Source organism: Schistocerca nitens, chromosome 1 (genome assembly GCF_023898315.1).
Source record: "Schistocerca nitens isolate TAMUIC-IGC-003100 chromosome 1, iqSchNite1.1, whole genome shotgun sequence".
In the NCBI taxonomy this organism is placed as follows: Eukaryota; Metazoa; Arthropoda; class Insecta; order Orthoptera; family Acrididae; genus Schistocerca; species Schistocerca nitens.
The window spans coordinates 472593639-472618548 of record NC_064614.1 but is presented as its reverse complement, the minus strand read 5'-3'; the positions used below and the strand labels follow the sequence as shown (position 1 = coordinate 472618548).

Here is a 24910-nt window from a genome sequence, read left to right as displayed (position 1 = left end):
CCCCCCTCCGCCCCGTGATGACGCCAAACGAGGGGGCAAAACAGGATCCCTGAAAAAGCATAAACACCATTTGATACTCCACACCAGATTCATGTTTCGTAGTGGTTTAGAACGATCCGTAATGGTTTCATCCCGTGTACCAGAACAAAAAATGCTATCTGGATAAACTCCTCGAGTACACTGGCGTGGACCATTGTGGATTAATGACTTTAAACAATCTTTACCAAACCCCTAAGGTCTTTCTGAACGTGGAGAGTCTTAAAAAGGACCCTTCTTAAAAAGAAAAAAACTATTTTCTTGCCTTTTTATTCTCCAATGGCATTATCCCCATACACAGCGTAAATGTTCCTGGCTGCATACGCTGCTGTCTGCCATCTTTTGATCTTAAACAGAAGAATATGTCGGAAATGTTCCGATTTCTCCACTTAGCACTCCATTTTTTAGCGCCCACAGCTCCATTAACTATCTCCAGATGACAAAATGACAATATGTAAGCTCGAATAGCAACAGCGAACTACAAGTAAAAAATGACAATCGAATAATAAACCCATAGCAACCGGAATACCAATATGCAAAACAAAAATGCTAAGAACTTTTGCACCAACCTGATATACCAGTAAACTTCAAGACGCGTTTAGGTGACACAAGGAATGTGATAAGACAGAAACAAAAAGAAAAGTGTATAAGAGCTATTTGTTAGACTGATACATTTTGAGATACATGGTATCCAAAACTGATATTAAAAACAAAATTGTAACAATGGTTGAAAGAATGCATCGAGAAAGGCTTTTAGTTTATCTGTTGAATTACGAAAGACAATTCTTATTTTTCATTGTTTTACTAAGCCTGTCTTACTATGTTTCACAAATTCTTGGTGATCTTCACTTTTTTTTCTTGGCAAGTACAAAGACTCTTTTTTTAAGAAGTTACTCCTCCAATCTGAGTAAATGCTTGACTTCCGTCTGGAGCAGTCTTTCTTCCTTGGTGCGACAGAGGGGCGTCGCTCCCCTAGCGGCTGGCGGTGCGCGCCACCACTTCCTGCAGGATGGCGACCATGCTGTCGATGGTCTCTAGCGCGGTGGGCACGATCTGGTCCGCGGGCAGCAGGAAGCCGTACTGGCCCTCGTCGCGCAGCTCCCACTCGAACACGAAGCGCGTGCCCAGCGCCTTCTTCACCCAGTCGATGGAGCCGCCGGCGGCCGGGTCTGCAACAGGTGGACTCCCCTCAGGTTCGCTGCCTCACACTGACCGTGGGGCACTAGAGCTGCTGCTACCAGCGTCGGGTTAATTCACACTCCTACTGCGGGAATGGCTAGAGGACAAATGTAAGGATGTAGAGGCTTACCTCACAAGGGGTAAGATAGATACTGCCTACACGAAAATTAAAGAGACCTTTGGAGAAAAAAGAGCCACGTGCATGAATATCAAGAGCTCAGATGGAAACCCAGTTCTAAGCAAAGAAGGGAAAGCAGAAAGGTGGAAGGAGTTTATAGAGGGACTGTACAAGGGCGATGTACTTGAGGACAATATTATGGAAATGGAAGAGGATGTAGATGAAATGGGAGATACGATACTGCGTGAAGAGTTTGACAGTGCACTGAAAGACCTGAGTCGAAACAAGGCCCAAGGAGTAGACAACATTCCATTAGAACTACTGACGGCCTTGGGAGAGCCATTCCTGACAAAATTCTACCATCTGGTGAGCAAGATGTATGAGACAGGCAAAATATCCTCAGACTTCAAGAAGAATATAATATTTCCAATCCCAAAGGAAGCAGGTGTTGACAGATGTGGAAATTACCGAAGTATCAGTTTAATAAGTCACGGCTGCAAAATACCAACACGAATTCTTTACGGACGAATGGAAAAACTGGTAGAAGCCGACCTTGGGGAAGATCAGTTTGGATTCCGTACAAATATTGGAAAACGTGAGGCTATACTGACCTTACGACTTATCTTAGAAGAAAGATTAAGGAAAGGCAAACCTACGTTTCTAGCATTTGTAGACTTAGAGAAAGCTTTTGATAATTTTGACTGGAACATTCTCTTTCGAATTCTAAAGGTGGCAGGGGTAAAATACAGGGAGCGAAAGGCTATTTACAATTTGTACAGAAATCAGATGGCAATTATAAGAGTCGAGGGGCATGAAAGGGAAGCAGTGGCTGGGAAGGGAGTCAGACAGGGTTGTAGCCTATCCCCGATGTTATTCAATCTGTATATAGAGCAAGCAATATCGGAAAAAAAATCGGAGTAGGTATTAAAATCCCTGGAGAAGAAATAAAAACTTTGAGGTTCGACGATGACATTATAATTCTGTCAGAGACAGCAAAGGACTTGGAAGAGCAGTTGAATGGAATGGACAGTGTCTTGAAAGGAGGGTATAAGATGAACATCAACAAAAGCAAAACGAGGATAATGGAGTGTAGTCGAATTAAGTCAGGTGATGCTACGGGAATTAGATTAGGAAATGAGACACTTAAAGTAGTAAAGGAGTTTTGCTATTTCGGAGGAAAATAACTGATGAGGGTCAAAGTAGAGAAGATATAAAATGTAGACTGGCAATGGGAAGGAAAACGTTTCTGAAGAAGAGAAATTTGTTAACATCGAGTTTAGATTTAAGTGTAAGGAAGTCGTTTCTGAAAGTATTTGTATGGAGTGTAGCCATGTATGGAAGTGAAACATGGACGATAAATAGTTCAGACAAGAAGAGAATAGAAGCTTTCGAAATGTGGTGCTACAGAGGAATCCTGAAGATTAGATGGGTAGATCACATAACTAATGAGGAGGTATTGAATAGAGTTGGAGAGAAGAGAAATTTGTGGCACAACTTGATTAGAAGAAGGGATCGACTGGTAGGGCATATTATGAGGCATCAAGGGATCACCAATTTAGTATTGGAGGGTAGCGTGGAGGGTAAAAATTGTAGAGGGAGACCAAGAGATGAATACACTAAGCATATTCAGAAGGATATAGGCTGCAGTAGGTACTGGGAGATGAAGAAGCTTGCACAGGATAGAGTAGCATGGAGAGCTGCATCAAACCAGTCTCAGGACTGAAGACCACAACAACAACAACAACAACTGCGGGAAATGTGTGTAATAGCGTCAAACGTCTGAAGTATGAGGTACGCGTTTCACTATTGCTAGATCCATACGAACGGTAACAAACAAGATATTTACTACTACAGACCTTTTCCTGTAAACTGTAAAAATTTACGATTTCTCACGTAAATGAAGTCAGATTCTCCATCTTCCACAGAAGATGTAAGACATGCCTCTACGCTCAAGGTGCGCTAATGCTAATTCGCCAGACCAGCTTTTCGCCAGTTCAGGAGCCAATTTCAGCACCAGATACTGACCATCAGATGAGAAGAGATGGTAGAGTATACAGGGTGGTCCATTGATAGTGACCAGACAAAATATCTCAAGCAATAAGCATCAAACGAAAATACTACAAAGAACGAAACTCGTCTAGCTTGAAGGGGGAAAGCAGATGGATCTATGGTTGGCCCGCTAGATGGCGCTGCCATAGGTCAAACGCATATCAACTGCGTTTTTTTAAAAATAGGAACCCCCATTTTTATTACATATTCGTGTAGTATGTAAAGAAATATGAATGTTTTACTTGGACCACTTTTTTCGCTTTGTGATAGATGGCGCTGTAATAGTCACAAACGTATAAGTACGTGGTACCACGTAACATTCCACCAGTATTTGCTTCGTGATACATTACCCGTGTTAAAATGGACCGTTTATCAATTGCGGAAAAGATCGATATTGTGTTGATGTATGGCTATTGTGATCAAAATGCCCAACGGGCGTGTGCTATGTATGCTGCTCGGTATTGTAACGTTCCCTGGCAGCACACACACACTATTAATAAAATGAAATGACATTTAATTGTACTATGTACGCCGCTATGAAGCAATTCGTATGTACTGTAATTGTTTAACAAAAAATATTATTTAATTTTGTATAAAGGACGTTGGTTATTATTGTAATATTTTCTGTAATAATATTATCGATGTATTTATGATTGTAATATTTCTATACTCATAATGTAATTACGAAATATGTTAATATCTGCGATGAAAAAATGTAAAATATAGCCACAGAGGAAAATAATGTTGTAAGATTACAAAGAGATATTTATTATCAGCAATACTATAAATAGCACTACATAGTGTGCATTCTTTGTCGTCTCCCTCGAGAGCTGAGAGAGAGAGAGGAACCTGTGACGTATCATTATATGAATGAGTAGACTTCTTTTGTCTGTATCTATCTTTAGCCGCCATTAGAGGAGAAATTATAAAGGTGTGTAATTTTAATTATTGTTATGGTCTAAATACATTATAATTTATCAAAATAGTGTATTACTAATGTAAATTAGCTTGCCCATGTCATCTATAATATTTCTTTACAGAATTTTCAGCTCTCTTAGCGATTATCGTTGGTGTTGCTGGGGCTGTGCCGCGACCGAACGATTTGCAGCGGCGGCACATTTAAAAAATTGTTCCGCTATAAAATTAACCAAACTCGTAAATCGGGAGCAGGTAAAATTAGCAGTGAATTACGAAATATTTTTCTTTTACAGCGATCCTGAGGCTGACTGAATTTATTACTGGTTTTACATTTGTGCATTCATAGGCGGATAATTAACGTTGAAGTTGAATTTCTAAAGCAAATAACTTAAACGTATAGTGAAGTGTGTTTTGTCAATGATAATAAACGTTCAGGTCGGCTTGGCAATATTTGACCATTTAATGCTAACAGAGACAATCTTGTGTTCCATAGCTAACGCCGGGAAAGAATTCAGTAAATATAAAAAAAAACCACTGCATTTAGAAAATGTGTGCCAAGGCCAAAATACATAAAAAATTTAATTTAAATAATTTTCAAAGTCATAAATGTTATTTGTCAGTTAGTTTGAATTTATCAGCATGAGAGGGTTGCTAAATTTCACGTAATTGTAAATGTGCTTAATTCTGTCTATCCTACAGTCGCTTGGGACTTTGCGCTGGGCGAGAGATTCGTGATAAATATAAGCTAAGTAAGGGAGCATGCCGTAGAGTACTCTTTGCAGAACCTTACTGGGATTCCATCCGGACCAGACGACTTATTTGTTTTCAACTCTTTCAGTTGTTTCTCTGCTTCAGAGATTCCTGTTACTATGTTCACCATACGGGGGTCTGTGCGATAGTCAAACGACGGTATGTTTGTACAATTTTCCTGAGTGAACGCGAAATTTAAAACTTCGATTTTCCTTTTGCTGTGTTATTACTGTCACATCAGACTGTTGTGAATCTGTAGCTGTGAACCGGGAAACTTTATTATGAATGAACACTCAAGACAGAGGCACTCATTTTCGAGTGGATCTTTTCTACTTGAGAAACAGAACTTGCCTTGTAGTGTCTTCCACGAGAGATTATACGCTATGGTAGCCCTACGATGGCAAGTAATTAGCCTTCGAGTCTGGTAGTTTATGTAAGTGTAATACAATGAATGTTTACGAAATGTGTACTAAACGAAATGATAGTTATATTATAGGATACTAATTCGTATTGTGGTATCACTGTAAGAGGTCCGAGCAGATGTAATTTCGATGTATTGCTCATGCGCTGCCTGCGATATGCAAGGTATAAAAGAATCTCTGACCAGAGAGCAGTGTTGACTGCAGTAGGAACTGTGCAGCTGTAGCAGTAAGTTGTTGCTAGTCAGCAGTCTGCTCTGGTCTGGTCTGGTGTATCGTGTTGGCTGGCCCGGTCGTGGTGCAGCGATGCCGGAGCCTGAGTATTATTGTATAAAGTAAAAAGCAGCCTCGCGCATATGTACTAATGTTATCTCAAGTACCATGTAAATGTTTTAAAAATCTCGTAATAATAATCTTCCTCATAAAAAGTAACTTTTAACAAACATTCATTTCAATTTAAAGAATTTACTAATTTCTCCCATCCATGATCATCCCGATTGTTGCAAAAGAAAAATCAGTTGCTTCCTTTCATAAATGACAAATCTATCGGCCAGCATTGCACAGGGCTGTGCCAGAAAACATTATTTTAAGAGCAGATATATATGCGTTATCCGGCGACTTCATTGAGGTAAGAAATTTTCTTTTTTTTTCTTTTTTTTTTTATTCATAATGATCTTTTAGGGCCATGACGCAGCACTGCTGACGTCCAAAATTTACCAGGTTAAATTCACAGTCAATTATTGAAAAGTCATAAGTGAGCGACAATTTAATTGAGACGTTAGTTACATTGTATTATTACCAGGTTACAGAAATTATTTTGTTGGGACGTTACACTGAATGTGAACGACATAATTATATTTTTTACTGTTGAAAGGTTTAGGAATTTTTCTGTTTTTGAGCTTAGATTAAATGTGAATGAATTTTGTGCGGAGGTTAAATGACAAAGAATTTTGTGGGGAGATTAAATGTAAATGAATTTTGTGGGGAGGTTATATGTCAATGAATTTTCTGTTTTGAGGTTACACTAAATTAGAATCATATTCATATTATTTATTTTATTTTGTGGGGAGGTTACATCACTAACAAATGCATTTTGATAATACACATTTGTCATCTCAGGATTTCTGGGCGTAGTTGATAAATGGTGTGGTTCTGTGTGTCCTGTCGAGTTGCTGTTTCCATATTATGCACAACATTTCGATGTCTGACCAAGTTGTCTTCTTCAGGCCCTGCGAGTTCTGCTGTTATGTGCACTCCCTGCCTGGACAGCAACCAGACTGTGAACCATTATTATTGGTGCGCCGCTATTTATAGCGTAGTTCGATTCCCGACGTCCACTACTCCCTTTGATGCTCTTTTTTATTCAGAGCCAGCGCTGGTTATTCTGTGAAACGCTAATTCTCTGTGTTCCAATACTGGTGGATGCGATGGCGTGCTAGATCTTACCGGACCACAAGCCTTGTGTAAATTGAAACCAGTGTCCTTGTTTGTTAGGTTTTCTGATGTCTTTATTTCGATAGACTCAGTAACTATGCTGTCTCAGAACTTGTCGTTTGCACCACGATACTGGTCTCATCGTACATCATTTCGCGATTATATTCGGGGCAGTGCTTGACGACAGTTGATGCATTTAGTTGTTTTAGTGCCGGGGGTCGCTGATACTCCTTTCGTCCTTCTTCGACTGTCCTGACAGTCTACCCCACGTAATGCGTGATAGTCTGCTTTCGGAGACTTAGATCACATTTTTAATTAAAAGGCGAGACAAAGATCGTCTTTAACATTACAAATGTTAATTACGATCTGTCTGTCTGAGACCAAGGTTTGCGTCGCACCTTTGCAGACTATCAGAACAGTCAAGGAGTGATATAAGAGACATCAAGGAACACGCCCGGTTAAAACGACAAAAAAAAAAAAAAAACCAGAGCAGGGACGAGGGTTTGAATTTAAACAAGACTTGGGAACTGGGATTCAATTTATTCAGATCTCGTCGGTCATTACATGCAACAATATTGCAGCACAGATAATTTGCGTTTCACGGAATAATCAGTGCCGGCTCTGACAACAAAAGAGCGATAAAGGCCTTAGACTTTAGAGGGTGTCGGGAGTCGAACTGAACTATAAGTAGCGGCGCAACACCGATAATAGCCGACAATGCGGTTGGAGTCGAGGCAGCGAGTACACATAACAGCAGAACTCTCAGCACCTGAAGAAGACGGCTTCGTCAGTCATCGAAATGCTGTGCATAACATGGAAACAACAACAGAACACCCGCAATTACAGAACACGCGCAATTACACCGACAGAAACAAAAACACACACATATACAAAGTACTTAGGCGGGCTTGGTTTCAGAGTAAACCAAACGCTAAACATGTGCACAGACTATCAAGTTGCTAGATGTCACACTTTTCTGCATCGTTGTGTTTGGACGGGATCCATTAAATTATAGAATGAAATATTTATAACCACTCATAATGGACGTAGGAGAACACTGCAAGCTGCAGGAGTTCCCAGCTGTTGACAGAATACATAACGTAAGAAGGAAATGTTATAGAATAAAACAATGAACGAGTTACTAGCGTATGTGACAGATATAGAAGATCATTGAAAGGTATAAGTATTTTCATGCCTGAATGTCTCGAAAAATCTGGAAGAAGATATGTGTTGATTCAGTATGTTTGTTAAGAATTTTGTGACATGATTTAGATAGTAAATGCAAATCTCTAACTGTTCAATAAAATCCGTCTATAACCCACTGTCAAAAATGTGTATCACTGGAAGGTTACCATTGGTGTCATCACAGAATATTCATGATCAGCAGTGTGTGAAACAAAGCTAGACTTACTTCAGTTTTGGAATGGGAGGGCATCCATGTGCTCTTCGAAGCAGGTTGCAAAGTTTCTCCCTGTTTGTCCTACATAGAAGCAAGAAGGTAAGCATGTAAGATTACATATGCTCGACTTCTGATGCCACTGTCCAGTCGATTTATTATTGTGAATAATTTTATTTTGCAATTTATGGTCTGTATGGAAGGATATTTTTTTGTTAGGCGGTATGAAAAGATTTGCAAATTTTTCTGTGATATTTTGCTGAGGAATTGAAGACATAAATTTTGGTATTCCTTTTTTTGGTACGCAGTGGTGAGGTGATTGCTGTAGTTTGCTTTTGTTTTGTTCAGTTATGATGTTTATGAGGAAGGGATGATACTCATTAATACAAAAGATTTAAGTATGTTTATTTCATTACATGCATCTGCTTCTCTGATAGAAATGCGGAGCATACGATTCACAGCTGAACCGAAGAAAGAGAGTTTATGTTGGTTTATGTGGCAGTGAGTTATTGTTAATGAACAGGGTTTCCATCTGGAAGGTATGTTTATTATTATGACAGCAAACAGTCATGTCAAGGAAATTATTTCCTTCTGTTGTTCAACTATGAATATGATCTTTGAACTTCGGAACCATCTCATTTGTTTCATCTGCTAGGTTATTCAGTTCTTCTCTTTGGCCGTTAAAGCGTACAAGGAAACTTCACGATACACAGAAGAAAATTAACATTCTTGAAAATAACTTTTCAATTAACAACAATCGTCATCTTCCATGGCCGCACGCGTCAGATTAAAGTGTGTTTAGCTACATACACTGTATCCCTAATCATCCATCTACCCTGCAGAAAAATGGATATTGTGCCAGCTACATGTCATTGCGGCTTAACGCACAGCCATTACGCCGTGACTTGCGCAGTTCGGCGAGAAGGCGGATACTTACAGATGATGTCATAGATGGTTCCATACTGGTACTGCGTGCCGTAGCGTTGTTTCAGGGCGTCCACTGCCTTCCCACCGATTTCCATCTGTTACGGCAAACAGAAATTCTTGTTAGGTTATAAGCTAACACACAGGATTAAGTAAAATAAACCTCATAATAAGATCAGGGTGGGGTTTGGACGTAAAATCGAGCATAATTTTCCAGAAAATAAGTGTTTGAAAATTGAGCATAGTGAAACCACGAATACAGAATGATATCCAGTTGTCTTAAACCGTGTAAAAGTGTGAGCATTTAACTTAACTTGCCTCAGCTAACACCACTTTTGCTAAAGAAACCATCTTTTTATGGGGGTAAATAACATTAAAATAAAATTTTAAACTGAATAGGTAAATGTAGACAAACTTTAAATTTCAGTTCTTCCTTCATTAGATACGATTTCGCTGTAATGTTTACTGGGTAAAGTTTGACTGTTACCATCTAACCAAGAAGTACTGCAACTCTATTAGGTGTTTAAACCAATAAGCATCACCATTAAAGCAACTCGACAATAAATAGGTCGACTTCTGCGACTGAAAAGTGAAATGTTTTCAATTATAAAATTTAAGGACCACGTGTATAATTTCTGCTAATGTAGGATAATATAGATGAACTTATATATTCCAACAAGTAAACTGTAACCCAAACCGATGAGAACAAAAACTGTATTTTAAACACTCTTGTTCTCAAATGTCATTTTCTTATTTTCGAAATTTCTACCTCCATCATCGTTACAATGTTTTCGTTCTCGAAAACATGATTAGGTCATACCATCGAAAATTTTTAGCGTTCCGGAAACGATTTTCACCGCCTCAAAAAATCATTGCGAACAGCTGTGCACGGATATCGACTTCAGCGCACTCGTCTCTCATTGACTGCCGGTTTGTGGAAGGAGCTCCAAGACGGTTCATTAACGATCTCCGGTTATCCAGCGAGTTTTGCTCTATCCAAAGCGGACCTTTCACAGTACTGGAATTCCCGCCGCAGAATGTGCCGAACAAAGCTCTCGATAATCTTACTTTATTTTACTTATTTGCAGTTGAAACACAGCAGTTACGGGTTTCAGGGAGTGCAAAGTTTTTTTGTTCTGGACAGTATGTTTGTAATACAGAATATGTATGGTAACCAGATTTTAAGCAGGATGTGCTTGCAAGAAGTAGGCCATGTATGCAGCCTTCTGAGATAGATGATACTTACGTCAAACACCTGATGTGTTCATAATTGTAAGAATAACAGTATGAAATACACGGGTGTTGAGTAACTGACAGCGCATTGCCGGTCAGTAGGACTGTAAGGAAGGCTGAAAGAGCTCCATCAGAGAGAAAGAGAGAGAGAGGGAGAGACAGAGAGAGAAAGAGGGATTGAGAGCGAGAGAGCGAGATTTCTGCCTATACTGTGTATCTGTGCTTTTGTGGCACTAGTCTTTCGGTAGGAATTGAGTCATTTACACGAATATGTCTTTTCCTTTCTTTATTGTGTTGCCTACTAAGTGGGCACGTGAACCATTCCCACATTCCTCGTGCGTGATTTGTCCTGTAGTGCACGACTAAAACGAGTGCATGCGAGTTTTGTGAGAGTAGCCAGTAGCTATCTGCTGCTGCGGTTTCGTCTGCCGACCCAGTTTTTCCAATAGCTGTAGGCGATCTAGAAAGACAGAGAGGACTAGCTACGTTATCAGAGCTGGTACATAGCACAGAAAAAGAGTTAGACTGGCAGGTAAGGACGTCCGCATCTTTCGAGGCCTCTCCACCAGAGAGGTACCAGAAGTAGTTATGCTCGGTGCGAAAAGAAAGGCACTGTTATGGCGGGGCTTGGTGAGTATGGACTGATTTATGGGTAGATAAGGGGTAGTGTAATTTTGACGATCAGGGGTACTCATATTAGCTAGCGTTGGAATATATTAGCGTGAAATTTTAATATCATAATTGCGTTTTGCTAAGAATACTTAATGTATGAATAATCTGGTCTCCACCTTTGGAACAAGACACCAGAGACCTGGTTTCACAAACCAGTGTGTGTTGTCCATAGCGTAAGTTGGTTTAAGTGAGTTTAAGTAGTGTGCAAGTCTAGAGACGAAGATCTTAGCAGTTTGGTCCCATAGGAATTCACACACATGTTGAACATTTGGTAAATGAACCGATGGATTAAGATACGTCTTTAAACATTAGTGTAATCAATTTATTAGTTGAATACTACTGTCTTCTCTGTGCCTGGTCCACAAAAAATGAAATTGTTGTATAAACCTTGTGGATCCAATGTTCCATGGTTTGAAGATTAAAATCCCACTCCATATCCTTAACGTATTTGTGAAAGAGTAATTTGAAGCATTCTTGATGAAATTAAACGTCCTATTCTATCCCCTTAACTAATTTGCTACATACGAAATGCAGTTACCTGTTGCGCCTTTCTTAAAATGGGCATCAGATCCAAGTAAAGAGATCAGGACCTCAAAAAGTCAAGATTAAAGGGTAGTTAAAGGGGAAATAAAATAAAGGTTTAAGGAATGGCGACTGAAATAAGTATAGGCTGTCCTCTACTCCTACAGTGAAACGGAAATCCTCCATTCAGTACTGAACTAAACTGCTTCAAGGCTTAGAAGCACTGTTAAATGTAATGGACAGGTTTCTCAGATAGGAATTCGGTGCAATACGAAGTAACTCACAAAAATATTGAAAAATAGCGATATGCCAACAGTAACCAGTTAGGCTTCAGAAACTGCAAGGAGAAATTGGGATAACTGGAAGAATTCTCTTTTGTAGGAAGGGGTATGGAACTACATGACTTGATGCAAGAAGGCGACATAGAGCAATCTGACTTTCCAACAAAAGCAACCGGTGTCTTTGAGCTGACATCGTATTTCATTTGTGATCACCAAAAACTTCGATATCAAGGAAATGGACAACAGGAAAAAAGCAGAAGTTTAAATGTAACGTTACAAAATGACCTTATAAATTAAGCGGACATATGAAGGGTAGAAAACGGAACAGCTACTAATTGAGGCCTATGGAAAAAAAATTACTACGAAGAACATTTTGGTGGTACACCCGTGCTAAGACACCCAGGTTTCTTGAGCTGGGTAAAGGGAGCACCTATCACGTTTGCCATGCTGTTGATGTTTCCACAAAAATAGTATAACGTCTATGGGTAGTGACATCGATTGTTACTAGAGCTGTAAATCTGTCGTAGGTTATCGCAGACTAACATAAGTAAGCACATGCTACGGTAATTTGCCTAGTAGCTTTGGGCATTTAAGGTCGTGTCCACATTACCTGTATGCTAGGTGTGTTGAATACCTATCAGGCATTACCTCTTAATGATCGCTTTCCTTGGGCATGCGATCAGTGTCCTACTAGATAGCCCTAGAAACCGGAAATGGTGAACCTTCTAGAAAATGAGCGAGGGTTTACAAAGAGCCAACAGAAAAGTTTTGTTCAACATTGTTTCTTCCCGTCTGTCATGTAAAAATAAACAGTTTTTGTTGTTGTTGTTGTGGTCTTCAGCCCAGAGACTGGTTTGATACGGCTGTCCATGCTACTCTATCCTGTGCAAACTTCTTCATCTCCTAGTACCCACTGCAACCTACATCCTTCTGAATATGCTTAAGGTATTCATCTCTTGGTCTCCCTCTACGATTTTTACCCTCCACGCTGCGCTCCAATACTAAATTGGTGATCCCTTGATGCCTCAGAACATGTCCCACCAACCGATCCCTTCTTCTAGTCAAGTTGTTCCACAAGTTTCTCTTCTCCCCAATTCTATTCAATACAAATAAACGGTATTTATAGCAAAACTGAAACTTTCAATGTCTAATTCAGGTTTAATTCTAAAATTGATTTTTAATGTGAAACAGAGGGATGTGGTAGTAAAAATAAAGAACACAATACAGATTTGTCATATAGTGCAAGGAAACGCAATTTCCTAAACAAAAAGATACAATGAAAAATAAAAAACTGCGAAACAAAAATGTATCAAACATCGCTTCAGTAATTTGTCGAATTTATATAAACAGACACTGTTGTTGTTGTTGTGGTCTTCAGTCCTGAGACTGGTTTGATGCAGCTCTCCATATGGCCACACAAATGAAGAATTTATATAAAACACGTTTCTGTTTGAGGAAGAAAAGAGAAAAACTAACCGACATACATGGTCTACGGAACGAAAGCTAGCCCATTCGTTGTTTATGAAGGAATACTGGGCGAAAAGGAAGGCCAACAAATGTTGATTACGCGTGGTCCTAAGTGATCCATCCGCGAAGAAGAAGAAGAAGAAACAACTTCCTCTTTTATCGATAATAACAGGAGAGGTTTGCCTTTCGTCATGATGAAGAACGTTCCATTGAGTGCAAAATAACAACAGTTATTATATATATTTCTTGTTTGTGTTGTGGCGTGACCATAAGCGCCGGAACGAAGAGGAAGAACGCATGACCAGAGAAGGCGGTGAGGAAACGCCAGCCAATAGCCCGCTGACAAAGGCCGCGCCGTGCCAGGAGCGACCTCTGCAAGAAGTGAATTTAAGCGCCGCTCCTGCCAGCCTCGGTCGCTCAGATCTGCTGATTATATGGACATTAGTGGACAGGATTCGCAGAGCAATATTAGTGAAATGTGTCAACTTTGCGGGAACATTGTGTATAGCCAGGACTCTGAATTATATTGCTTGTCGCCCATCGTTTGCGACAACATTTTGTACATTCAATTTAAGTACTGTTAAATCTGATTTTTAGAAATAAAACTACTAATGTTATTTGTTTGAACTGTTGTATAGCATTCCGAGAATGCAGCATCCCTTAGGCACCCTATACGAGATGAGTAGGCAAGACCCAAAAGTTGGTGCATGTAAACTGTGCTTGCATTAAAAGTAATTGATTTGGCTACATAAAAGTGTAGAAGTTAGACGATCATTTAATTTTTGGTACTGCTAAACTTACTGTAACGATATAAAATACACAATGGACTAACACTGAATGATGTGCGGCTCTAATTATGTGTAAAACAAACAACCAAACAAACAAAAAAACAAAGAGAAGTCATTGGCTCCCAGTTCCTTAATTCTACATTCATTTCTTTCCCTATCTTCGCTGTCAATACTACTGGTAATGCTACCGTTTCCTAGGACGTCTATTTAGTGTACCAAAACTACCAAACCGTAATTTTAGCAGAGCGCAACTCTAGTTATTACTAAGTTTGCCTCGGATAGCTAAGGGAAATGATTGTGTGCAGTACTCACCAGCTCGTCGTAGTTGTCGGGTCGCTCGTAGTTGAGGCCGTAGGGGATCATGAGCAGCTGGGAGTAGCTGTGCAGACTGAGGTAGACCAGCAGGTCGTCGGAGATGCTCTGCAGGAACTCTGAGAGCGTGCGCGTCTCCACCTCCGAGAAGACCGAAGGGCCGGCGTACGTCTCCGAGCACGATATGGAGCTGGCGCCCTCGTCTGCAAGCACGACACGGTAGGCTGGTTACACGCCGTTCTGCTGAATTTGCAGCGTTTGATTAAAAAAAAAAAAAGAATATTTTTCCCTTAGGACAGCGGCAGATGGAGGGAGGATGGAGGAATTTGACAAATACGACGGAAAGATTCCATTCTCCTATGGTATAGATGGAGGTCGTCAGCTAGGATACAATTCAAATACTTATGAAGGAAGCCCCGATCGGTTCAGTGACTAGTCCAAAAGATTCCTCAGTGATCATCACCAGCCATTTGACATTCACTCCTGGCGAAAGCCTCATCCTGACTTCTCCATGAATTACAGTATTCAGCCGTATGTATTCATGCTGCCCCTACATATTTTTTGATGCCGTCAACCCAGCCTCTTCACCTCGATTTCATGATATCTCTTGGAATTCAGCAGTCAGTTTCCTCGATCCAAATTTTAGCCATTCGCCTGCGTACATATCCTATCCACCTCCAATTCAATTTCATTGCAGTCACAACTAAGTTCTCCAGTTCACTCTGTTATCTGATCCATTTCTTTGTTTTCGTGTCTCTCCTAGTAATTCCCAACATACATGTCTCTGTCACCTGCAGAAGAGCACCCAGTTTTTGAATGGTTATTACTTTACAAGTCCATGTCTCAGTACCACAATTCAAAATAGGCAATCTACACAGAACTTAAGCGTTTCCAGTTATCTCGAATGCTTGAGTTTTAAAATCCTATTTATTTAACCAAAAGTCCTTCCCAGGCCATTTTTACTTTACTGTGTATTCCCTTTGTTGTCTATCCTGTTATCTAATGGCTCCGTAGCTTTATCATTAATTTGTGTTAATTTCTGTTTAATCCATAAGTTTTATAAAAGTGAGTGCAAGTATGTATGAACGTGTCCATATGAATATCGCACATCTCCTACTAAACCACGGATCGATTTCAACCAAACATGGTACACATATCACTTACTGTTTGGATGGAACCAATGTAGTGGTAAGATCCACCTATCTCTCAGAATGGGGGAAGGAGGGTGATAAAGAAGCGTAGCTCAAGATGCGCAAATAGCCAGATTATTTCATCCAGCATTTCAGAATGAGAGCTCTTAGTGACTTGCAAAGAACTTTACACGTAATTTAAAACCCTTGGCGAGGCTTTTTGTCTTGCACCCTCCCCCGCCCCACAAAATGATGGAAGGAAAAGTTTTTATCACTTACTACATTTCCGCAGTACAACTGCCACATCAGGCACAACCTTCTAATTCATTACGTTTTTACTAATAACCCTACCCGCAACACATTTCGCACGCAATATTCACATATACCGTTGAACGAAACTGCAAAAATGTGACATTATGCGACATAAATAATGAAATTCGCGAAAATGAAAGTGTAGGGCGTAATTTGCTAAGGGTACAGGTGTAATATGTGAAAATGTGTGTGTAATATGAAACTTCCTGGCAGATTAAAACTGTGTGCCGGACCGAGACTCGAACTCACGACCTTTGCCTTTCGCGGGCAAGTGCTCTACCATCTGAGCTACCCAAGCACGAGTCACGCCCCGTCCTCACAGCTTTACTTCTGCCAGTACCTCGTCTCCTACTTTCCAAACTTTGCAGAAGCTCTCCTGCAAAACTTGCAGAACTAGCACTCCTGCAAGAAAAGATATTGAGGAGATATGGCTTAGCCACAGCCTGGGGGATGTTTCCAGAATAAGCAGCGGAGTGTGCGCAGATGTGAAACTTCCTGGCAGATTAAAACTGTGTGGAATATGTTAAATATATGCGACAAGTGCATATACGCGCAAAGCTACGGGTAAACAGCTCCTCCTAAAACCTTAGAGCGGTTCCAGCGAAACTTTGGACACGTATTACTTGCTATCTGGAAAGAAATACTGTGGGGGTAAGAATCAGCAACCTCCTATTAGGGAAGGGCTAACGACATGGAGATAAGAGAGGGTAGGAGCAGGGGGACAGAGAGAGGAGCAGGAGATAGACGCAAATATAGGGGGAAGAGGAGATGGACAGAGAGAAGGAGGGAGAGAGATGGACTAATAGAATTGGAATAAATATACACCAAGACAATGCAGTGTTCTCGGCTAACATGTACAGGGTGATTCCGTGGCGATGTTACACACTTTCATAGATGATGAAGAAGTTTAAATGTTTCAGTTTGAGGTAAGGGACCCTGGTCCAGAAACGACCGAGTCGAACTTTATAAGCACAAATCGTTGTGATGCCACTGACAGTGGAGCTCTTATACTGCAAGACCTGCCGCGCGGAGTGGCCGCGCGGTTAGTGGCGCCATGTCACGAACTGCGTGGCCCCTCCCGCCGGAGGCTCGAATGTGTGTGTGTTGTCCTTAGCGTAAGCTAATTTAAGTAGTGTGTAAGTCTAGAGACCGATGACCTCAGCAGTTTGGTCCCTTAGGAATTCACACACATTTGTACTGCAAGCTCTCTGACTTTCATATTTCCGGAATGCGTAGTAATGGATCAAAACAGGAAAAAATTGTGTAGTCGCGGGCTCTAAAGTGCATACCTTAAGAGGAATGTGCACATGTTCAGTAGAAGAGATGCGTTTTACAGTATTAAAAATGAACATGTACCCATGGCTCTTGTCCGCAGCTCTTGGTCGTGCGGTAGCGTTCTCGCTTCCCACGCCCGGGTTCCCGGGTTCGATTCCCGGCGGGGTCAGGGATTTTCTCTGCCTCGTGATGACTGGGTGTTGTGTGATGTCCTTAGGTTAGCTAGGTTTAAGTAGTTATAAGTTCTAGGGGACTTATGACCATAGCTGTTAAGTCCCATAGTGCTCAGTGCCATTTGAACCATTTTTTGAACCCATGGCTCTTAAGGTATGCAGTTTAGAGCCCGTGATGACTGGACTTTTTTTCTTGTTTTGTTCCAGACTATCTTCTTCCAGAATATGGAGAACAAAACGCTCGCAGTACAAGAGGCCCAAAGTCAGAGGCATCAAAGGCGATTATCGCTTATAACGTTCGACTCGATTGTTTCCGGACCAGGGTCCCTTACCTCAGACTGATACATTTACTAGATCACGTCATGGCGAACAGCTTTTGTTAGAGACAAGCTGGTCGTTGACACTTCTCTGCAAAGGTAGGCACCCTCTAGTATTATCCTTCTCTAGGATGACGAGATGTCAGCGAAATAGCAGGGTCTGCAAACCATATGCGAAGTATACTGCCTACCCAGAGTGATTATCAACAAAAAATTATGGGAATGAGTGTCTCTAAAAGGAGAAAGATATTTTAGAAGCGAATCACTAACTTTAATTTTGCTGGACCCAGCACTTTTCACACGGAGCAGCAGATAACTGAATACGCACGTAGCAGAGAGTCTATGTCCTGCGGCACCTCAGGGATATAACCAGTACAAAAGCATGTCTGTTGTCATCTGGAAACGTCAGCTAACATTTTATATCTAACAGAAGTTGTTCGCCATGCTGTGATCTGTCACCCTTTCCCCACGCTGTGGTCTGTCACCCCTAGAAGTTTAATGTAAAGACTTAAGGTTGTTTACCTTCAGATTTGTTCTAACAAGTCCTCATTTATGCTGTCGTAGTTCTTATGCGCTAGAGGTAGAGGGAAACAGTGTGAAGGTGATGTAGAAACAGTTTTATTCCGTTAACATATACTCATGTTGTTTTCCTAGTTTACATATCATAAATTTAGTTTAGGATATCTGAGAAACGTTATCGTGATATGAAATCATTTCGCTTACCTTCTCTTTCAGTTCTGAATTTCCCATTATCTTCATGAATATAATGGTATAGTATTCCATATACTCTTCAGCAAACTAAAATATAGTGAATCAGTGCCTTATCTGACATGAGTGCTTAGCAGTTCCTTCCTGAACAACGATAGAAGTTAACTCATTGTCTGCGGAAACTAAACGCCATGCCAGTACAACGACAACCAGTCCAAAGTTGCAAATTTTACTTTTTTATTCACTCGACGACTAGTTTCGGGCCGAAACTGATTTTCAAATCATCGTAACAAAGTCAAAAATGGTATTTCCGAAGATGTGAAAACCATGTGCAAAGAACAATCACAGAGCATAGATTGTTCTTGCTTATGATCTCTGATGAGTTTGGTAATATATAAGAATGGAGACATTACCGTGACAGCGAATTGCTTAAACATGAACTGCACTGCGCTGCATTTTAATGAAAACAATACTCTGACACACAAAAAGGAGAAATTATTGTTGTGGAGGGGTTTAAATTACGTGCAGGAAGAGTTATAACAATTTTATTTGAAAGGAAATGCTGCGTCGAGAGCTACTCGTGGATGTTGACTGGTCAAACTGACAGCTGGAGTTTTTGACAAAAGCTGTTGAACAAAGTGTCGGTCCACTAAACGTAAATGCGCTCTCAGTGGAGGCGTCAGCTTAGCTATACCGTACTCACCCATCCAGTAGTAATCCCAGTTACGGTTGGGGTCTGTGCCGACGCACAGCTGATCATCAGACTGGCTTCGGGTTTTGCGCCACATGCGGTTCTGAAACACATACGCATAGACTGTACTGAGCAGGTGAAAAACAACTTACATTGTGAGTAAACAAGCAACAGGTGCGACGTTTCCTTATCGATGTAACATCTGGGCCTAGTACCTCAAGCAAAAAGTGTGAACAAAGATAAACAAAGTGTTATACCTCATTTATTAGGATTTCGAGAGCCTACTAACCTTTTCCTCGGGGATCTTTGACCTACAAATAACTGGAGGACAGTGTGAAGTCACTACACTCACCAATAATTTAATTAGATTTCTAACCAGCAGCACTTAGCAACCCCTTTCGCCCTGATGACTTAGATGAGTCTCTATGAGACACTGAAAGCACTGAAAAGCCATTCTGACACGTGTCCGCTCGAACGACGTGCGCATTTCACGGATGTTGGTTTGGGTCGCTGGGTCTTAGGCATGCACCCCTCGTTCGGTAACGTGACGTGCCAAACACAATTTGTCACCAGAGACACAGCACAAGCCCGGATTTGAGAAAGATGAGAAGGGAATTCAGCAATGACCTTTTCGAAGAAACCGTTTTGGCATTTGCTTTGTGCTGTTTAAGGAAGCCACGGTACACCCAAATCTGGTTGGCTTGAGAGGGTTTTGAATTACCATCCCCCATAATACTACTACATTATTATATCATATTACAAGTTTCTTTTATTTGTATATTAGCTTATATTGTAATACTTTCATAGTCTTTACAAGTGGCAAGTGCAACGGAAATGGCTCTGAGCACTATGGGACTCAACTGCTGAGGTCATTAGTCCCCTAGAACTTAGAACTAGTTAAACCTAACTAACCTAAGGACATCACAAACATCCATGCCCGAGGCAGGATTCGAACCTGCGACCGTAGCGGTCTTGCGGTTCCAGACTGCAGCGCCTTTAACCGCACGGCCACTTCGGCCGGCGCAACGGAAATTGGCCACTTCAATAAACTTATTAACTAGTCTGTATTTGTTTTGGTTAATTTATGATACCACGTGGTGACATGATGTATTTATGTAAGTTTAATATTAGGGGGTCAATATTACATTCATGAAGAAAAGGGAGGAGCAAAACGCATTCTGTTGGTGGCCGGACCAGTACACTTACACATTCGTCAGTTTTCAATGATACGTTGTGCTATGCGAATCTTTCATTTAGAACTGATCTGGCCGTTTTCTTTACTTTTTTAAATCTAGAACTAATATATAAATTAAAGCTCAAATTAGGTAACTGCATAAGGGAGCAACGTCTTTAAAACTGTCTGAGTTAACTGTTGATAAGAAAGAAACCTCGACGAGCAAAGCAGCGTGCGTTTACTGCGCTACTGTACAGAAGGAGAGCGAGTGAGAGCCACGTGAGTATGGTCGCAGAGTGAGCTCACCGAGGTGTGGGTGTACTCGTAGCCGTCCGGGTTGGTGCTGGGCACGACGTACCAGTCGAAGCTCTCGACCAGCGCCCTGAAGCTGGCGTTGGTGCTGGTCAGCAGCTCGTTCACGATGTACGTGGCCGTCGCCACCGTGATCCACTCCCGTGCGTGCGCTCCTGTCCAACGCAAACACAATGTAGAATAGCGTGCCATATTTTATGATGGGCTGAAACTGACTACTGTTTCAGTTTCTCAAAAAACGACGATGATCAGCCATGTGAACGTAAAATAACTGTGTAATTTGTGTCGTGCGTGTCTTCTATGTGGCAGCTGTGGCTTCAGCTGGTAGCTTGAACTGCAACAAGTGGCGCTAAAATTTCTGCTATAAATATAAAGGTGTTGTAGTGAATGCAGAGCAGTCATAATTTTCAACATTAAATCATGTACGTAGTTGTTCCGTTCGCAGGCTAAGCTCAAGACAGAGTGAAGTCAAATGTGTAATCGCTACATCCGTTTGGGTAAAAGAGCCACGAAATCTGTGTACTGTATTAGAAAATCATACAACACGAAGTCACATCACCATGCTTAACATGTACTGTTTCAGATTATCACGATAAAAGTTTTCGGAGAAGATAGCCTGACATGGCCCAGCTGTTTGGCTTCTCCTAGGATTCACGTATTATCTATCACTTCCATGTACGACAGAAGTATGCTATTCAGAATGTCATAACAATCGAAGGAATTTAGGCACATTAAATAAAGTTTTGCATCAGCTCGGTTCCGAGCGTTCCGGAACCTGTACAGAAAACTGGAATAGAGGTCAACATAAACATAAGTTCCGCCCCTTTTATTGCTAATGGAACCACACATTGCATGTTGTACCACCATACAGACAGACCTTCAGAGGTGATGGTCCAGATTGCTGTACACACCGGTACCTCTAATACCCAATAGCACGTCCTCTTGCATTGCTGCATGCCTGTCGTGGCATACTATCCAAAAGTTCATCAAGGCATTGTTGGTCCAGATTGTACCACTCCTCAACGGCGATTCGGTGTAGATTCCTCGGAGTGGTTGGTGGGTCACGTCGTCCATAAACAGCCCTTTTCAATCTATCCCAGGCATGTTCGATAGGATTCATGTCTGGAGGACATGCTGGCCACTCTAGTCGAACGATGTCGTTATCCTGGAGGAAGTCACTCACAAGATGTGCACGATGGGGGCGCGAATTGTCGTCCATGAAGACGAATGCCTCGCCAGTATGCTGCCGATATGGTTGCACTAAAGGTCGGAGGATGGCATTCACATATCGCGCAGCCGTTACGGCGCCTTTCATGACCACCAGCGGCATACGTCGGCCCCACATAATGCCACCCCAAAACTGCAGGGAACCTCCACCTTGCCGCACTCGCTGGACAGTGTGTCTAAGGCGTTCAGCCTGACCGGTTTGCCTCCAAACACGTCTCCTACGATTGTCTGGTTGAAGGCATATGTGACACTCATCGGTGAAGAGAACGTGATGCCAATCCTGAGCAGTCCATGCGGCATATTATTGGGCCCATCTGTAGCGCGCTGCATGGTGTCGTGGTTGCAAAGATGGACCTTGCTGTGGACGTCGGGAGTGAAGTTGCGCATTATACAGCCTACTGGGCACAGTTTGAGTCGTAACACGACGTACTGTGGCTGCACGAAAAGCATTATTCAACATGTTGGCGTTCCTGTCAGTTTCTCCGAGCCATAATCCGTAGGTAGCGGTCATCCGCTACAGTATTAGCCCTTGGGCGGCTTGAGCGAGGCATGTGATCGACAGTTCCTGTCTCTCTGTATCACCTCCATGTCCGAACAACATTGCTTTGGTTCACTCCGAGACACCTGGACACTTCCCTTGTTGAGAACCCTTCCTGGCACAAAGTAACAATCCGGACGTGATCGAACTGCGTAATTGACTGTCTAGGCATGGTTGAACTACAGGCAACACGAGCCGTGTATCTCCTTCCTGGTGGAATGACTGGAACTGATTGGGTGTCGAACCTCCTCCGTCTAATAGTCGTTGCTCATGCATGGTTGCTTGCATCTTTAGGCGGGTTTAGTGACATCTCTGAACAGTCAAAGGGACTGTGTCTGTGATACAATATCCACAGTCAACGTCTATCTTCAGAAGTTCTGGGAGCCGGGGTGATGCAAAACTTTCTTTGATGTACTTTTATCAGCAGGAATTCTGACTGTTACAGTTGTTTAGCAAGAAAGTCGTTTATTCCTGCCCATCCACCATTACTCAAAACGTTGTAAGTTCAGGGTTCACTACAAAAGGCAGAGTTTGAAGTAATAGTCTTTGTTCGCCATTCAGCCTTCGTAGAGTACAATGACGTTAGTGTGTCGTAACAATGTTGAAATAAGTCCTCATTTAAAAATGATCTGTAAAATATTCGTAAACTAGAAATATAAAAAATGGCAATAGGAAACTTTGGCTAAAAAAGAAAGACGATATCTGGATAAGCGCCACTTGCGAGAAATGCTCAGATCTTTTGATGGTCAGTTACAAACTTCCTCTTAGTTTATAGTACTTTAAGAATCCTGAGTGATTCGACCCACTGACAGAAGACGATATTTGACGTAAACTTGCAATTCATTAAGTAACGTGATTCTATATCAGAAAGCAGAGATTTTAGTAGCTACAAAGGCAACTTTTTGCTTTTCAGAGAGTTGAGCTTATTTTCTATGAGACTGCATGACACAGGTCTATCCGTGTCTTGAATATAAAAATTATGTCCTACCCCTCATTCCAACATTGGGAAAGGCAACCATTGCACTGCCCGTTAGCGGAATACAGTGAATTCATAAAAGTGTTTTACTATATTACATTATGTTAATGTTATGTTTCAATAATACAAGATTCTTGTAAACACCAGACCTCCACATCGTGCCTACGTGGTCAGCTGTATTTCAGTCTGTTCCAGTGTATTGTGAAGAAAGCAGATGTCTTAAGTGAAGTTCTCGAACGCTTTAGAGTATTACATGTTGCAATAACAGTTTTTTTCTAGAAGAAACGTTGCTGATTAAACATGCTTATAATCGAATTCTTCCTATCAACGTTTCTTGTATGGAGGGCCTCTCCCCCCCCCCCCCTGCCCATCTCTCACCACTATCCAGAATTCTTTCTGTTTCGAAACGAATTAGTGAAATGAATATTTCTGACCAGATTAAGACACCAGTTCTGTACTCTAGGAATGAAACTAAATTTCATTACTCGTCCTATTCGCTTCCGTAAGCGAGTTCACAAACGCCCGCTTGTGCAGTGGCTCTCGAACAGCAGACACCCGGTGTAGATCCTACACGTGAGAAAAATGTAAAGCATTTGCATTTGGGCAGTAGGAGGAGGAGAGTCAGTGGTATACAGCAGCTGATGCCTAGACACTGTGCCAATGCTCTGGGATAATTCCAAACTTCTTCGTAGGCTCTCGCGGAGTGAGCATATGTGACACTTCATTGTGACTCGTCCATAGGACTGAGACGTTCAGTTTGCTGAAACTGCTTTTTAAGGAGAGGAAGGTACGTGCCGAAACCGGGTTTTATCCTCCCTCTTTTCACTCATTATTGGTTTCAATGCAAAGTTGCGGGTGGTAGATGAAAAAATGGAAACACCAAAGCACAGCACGTTACGATGTCTAATATGGTGTCGGAAAACTGCTGGCATTAAAAACAACTCCCACTCGTCTCAGAATCGATAAATAGAGGTGTTTGCAGAGGAGTTTTACACCAAACTTCCTACAAAATAGTAGCAACATCACGTAAGGACGATGGCGGTGGATAGCGATTATAACACCCCTTTATTCAAAGTAGACGACAGAGGCTCAATAATATTGAGGTATGGTTACCTTAGCGGCAGCTGATTGTCGAAATCGCAAAACCAGTTCTGGACGATCTGATCTGTGTTATAAGGGGCCCTGTTGTCTTGGAACACAGGATCGCCACTGGTGAACAAACATTCACATGGGCTGGACCAAATCAGCTAAAATAATCACATAATTCCTGGAAGTAATGTGACATTGCAGAGTACCACACGGTCCGTAGAATAAAACGATATGGCTGTCACCGAACCACCGCTATATTTCACTCCTGAGACGTACACTCGGCCAGAAGTTAGAAACAGGGTTCAACTAGACTCATCCAACAACATGAGTTTCTTTCATTGCTCCGCAGTCCAGGTTTTGTGGCTGCTAAACCCCGTTTTCCTGTTACGGGAGTTTGCATCACTGATGACTGATTTTCGGATTCCAGCTCATCCTGCATTCCCTGCTTATGGAGCTCCCCCCTTGTTGCTTTGGTGTTGACAGGGTTCTG

General features: G+C 41.5%; 1 protein-coding gene across 1 annotated transcript in view; it reads right to left on the bottom strand.

Moving 5' to 3' along the window:
- Positions 1 to 674: 674 nt before the first annotated feature.
- The window catches only part of LOC126251925 (zinc carboxypeptidase-like), a 66619-nt gene continuing 42383 nt past the window's right edge, over positions 675 to 24910 (bottom strand). The window contains exons 6-10 of the mRNA XM_049952680.1: positions 20585 to 20745; positions 19117 to 19207; positions 14499 to 14701; positions 9237 to 9321; positions 675 to 1205 (exon numbers count right to left, since the gene is read on the bottom strand). Of these exons, the coding sequence (XP_049808637.1) occupies positions 1009 to 1205; positions 9237 to 9321; positions 14499 to 14701; positions 19117 to 19207; positions 20585 to 20745 (737 nt within the window). The 3' untranslated portion in view covers positions 675 to 1008. The remainder of the gene's footprint in view (positions 1206 to 9236; positions 9322 to 14498; positions 14702 to 19116; positions 19208 to 20584; positions 20746 to 24910) is intronic.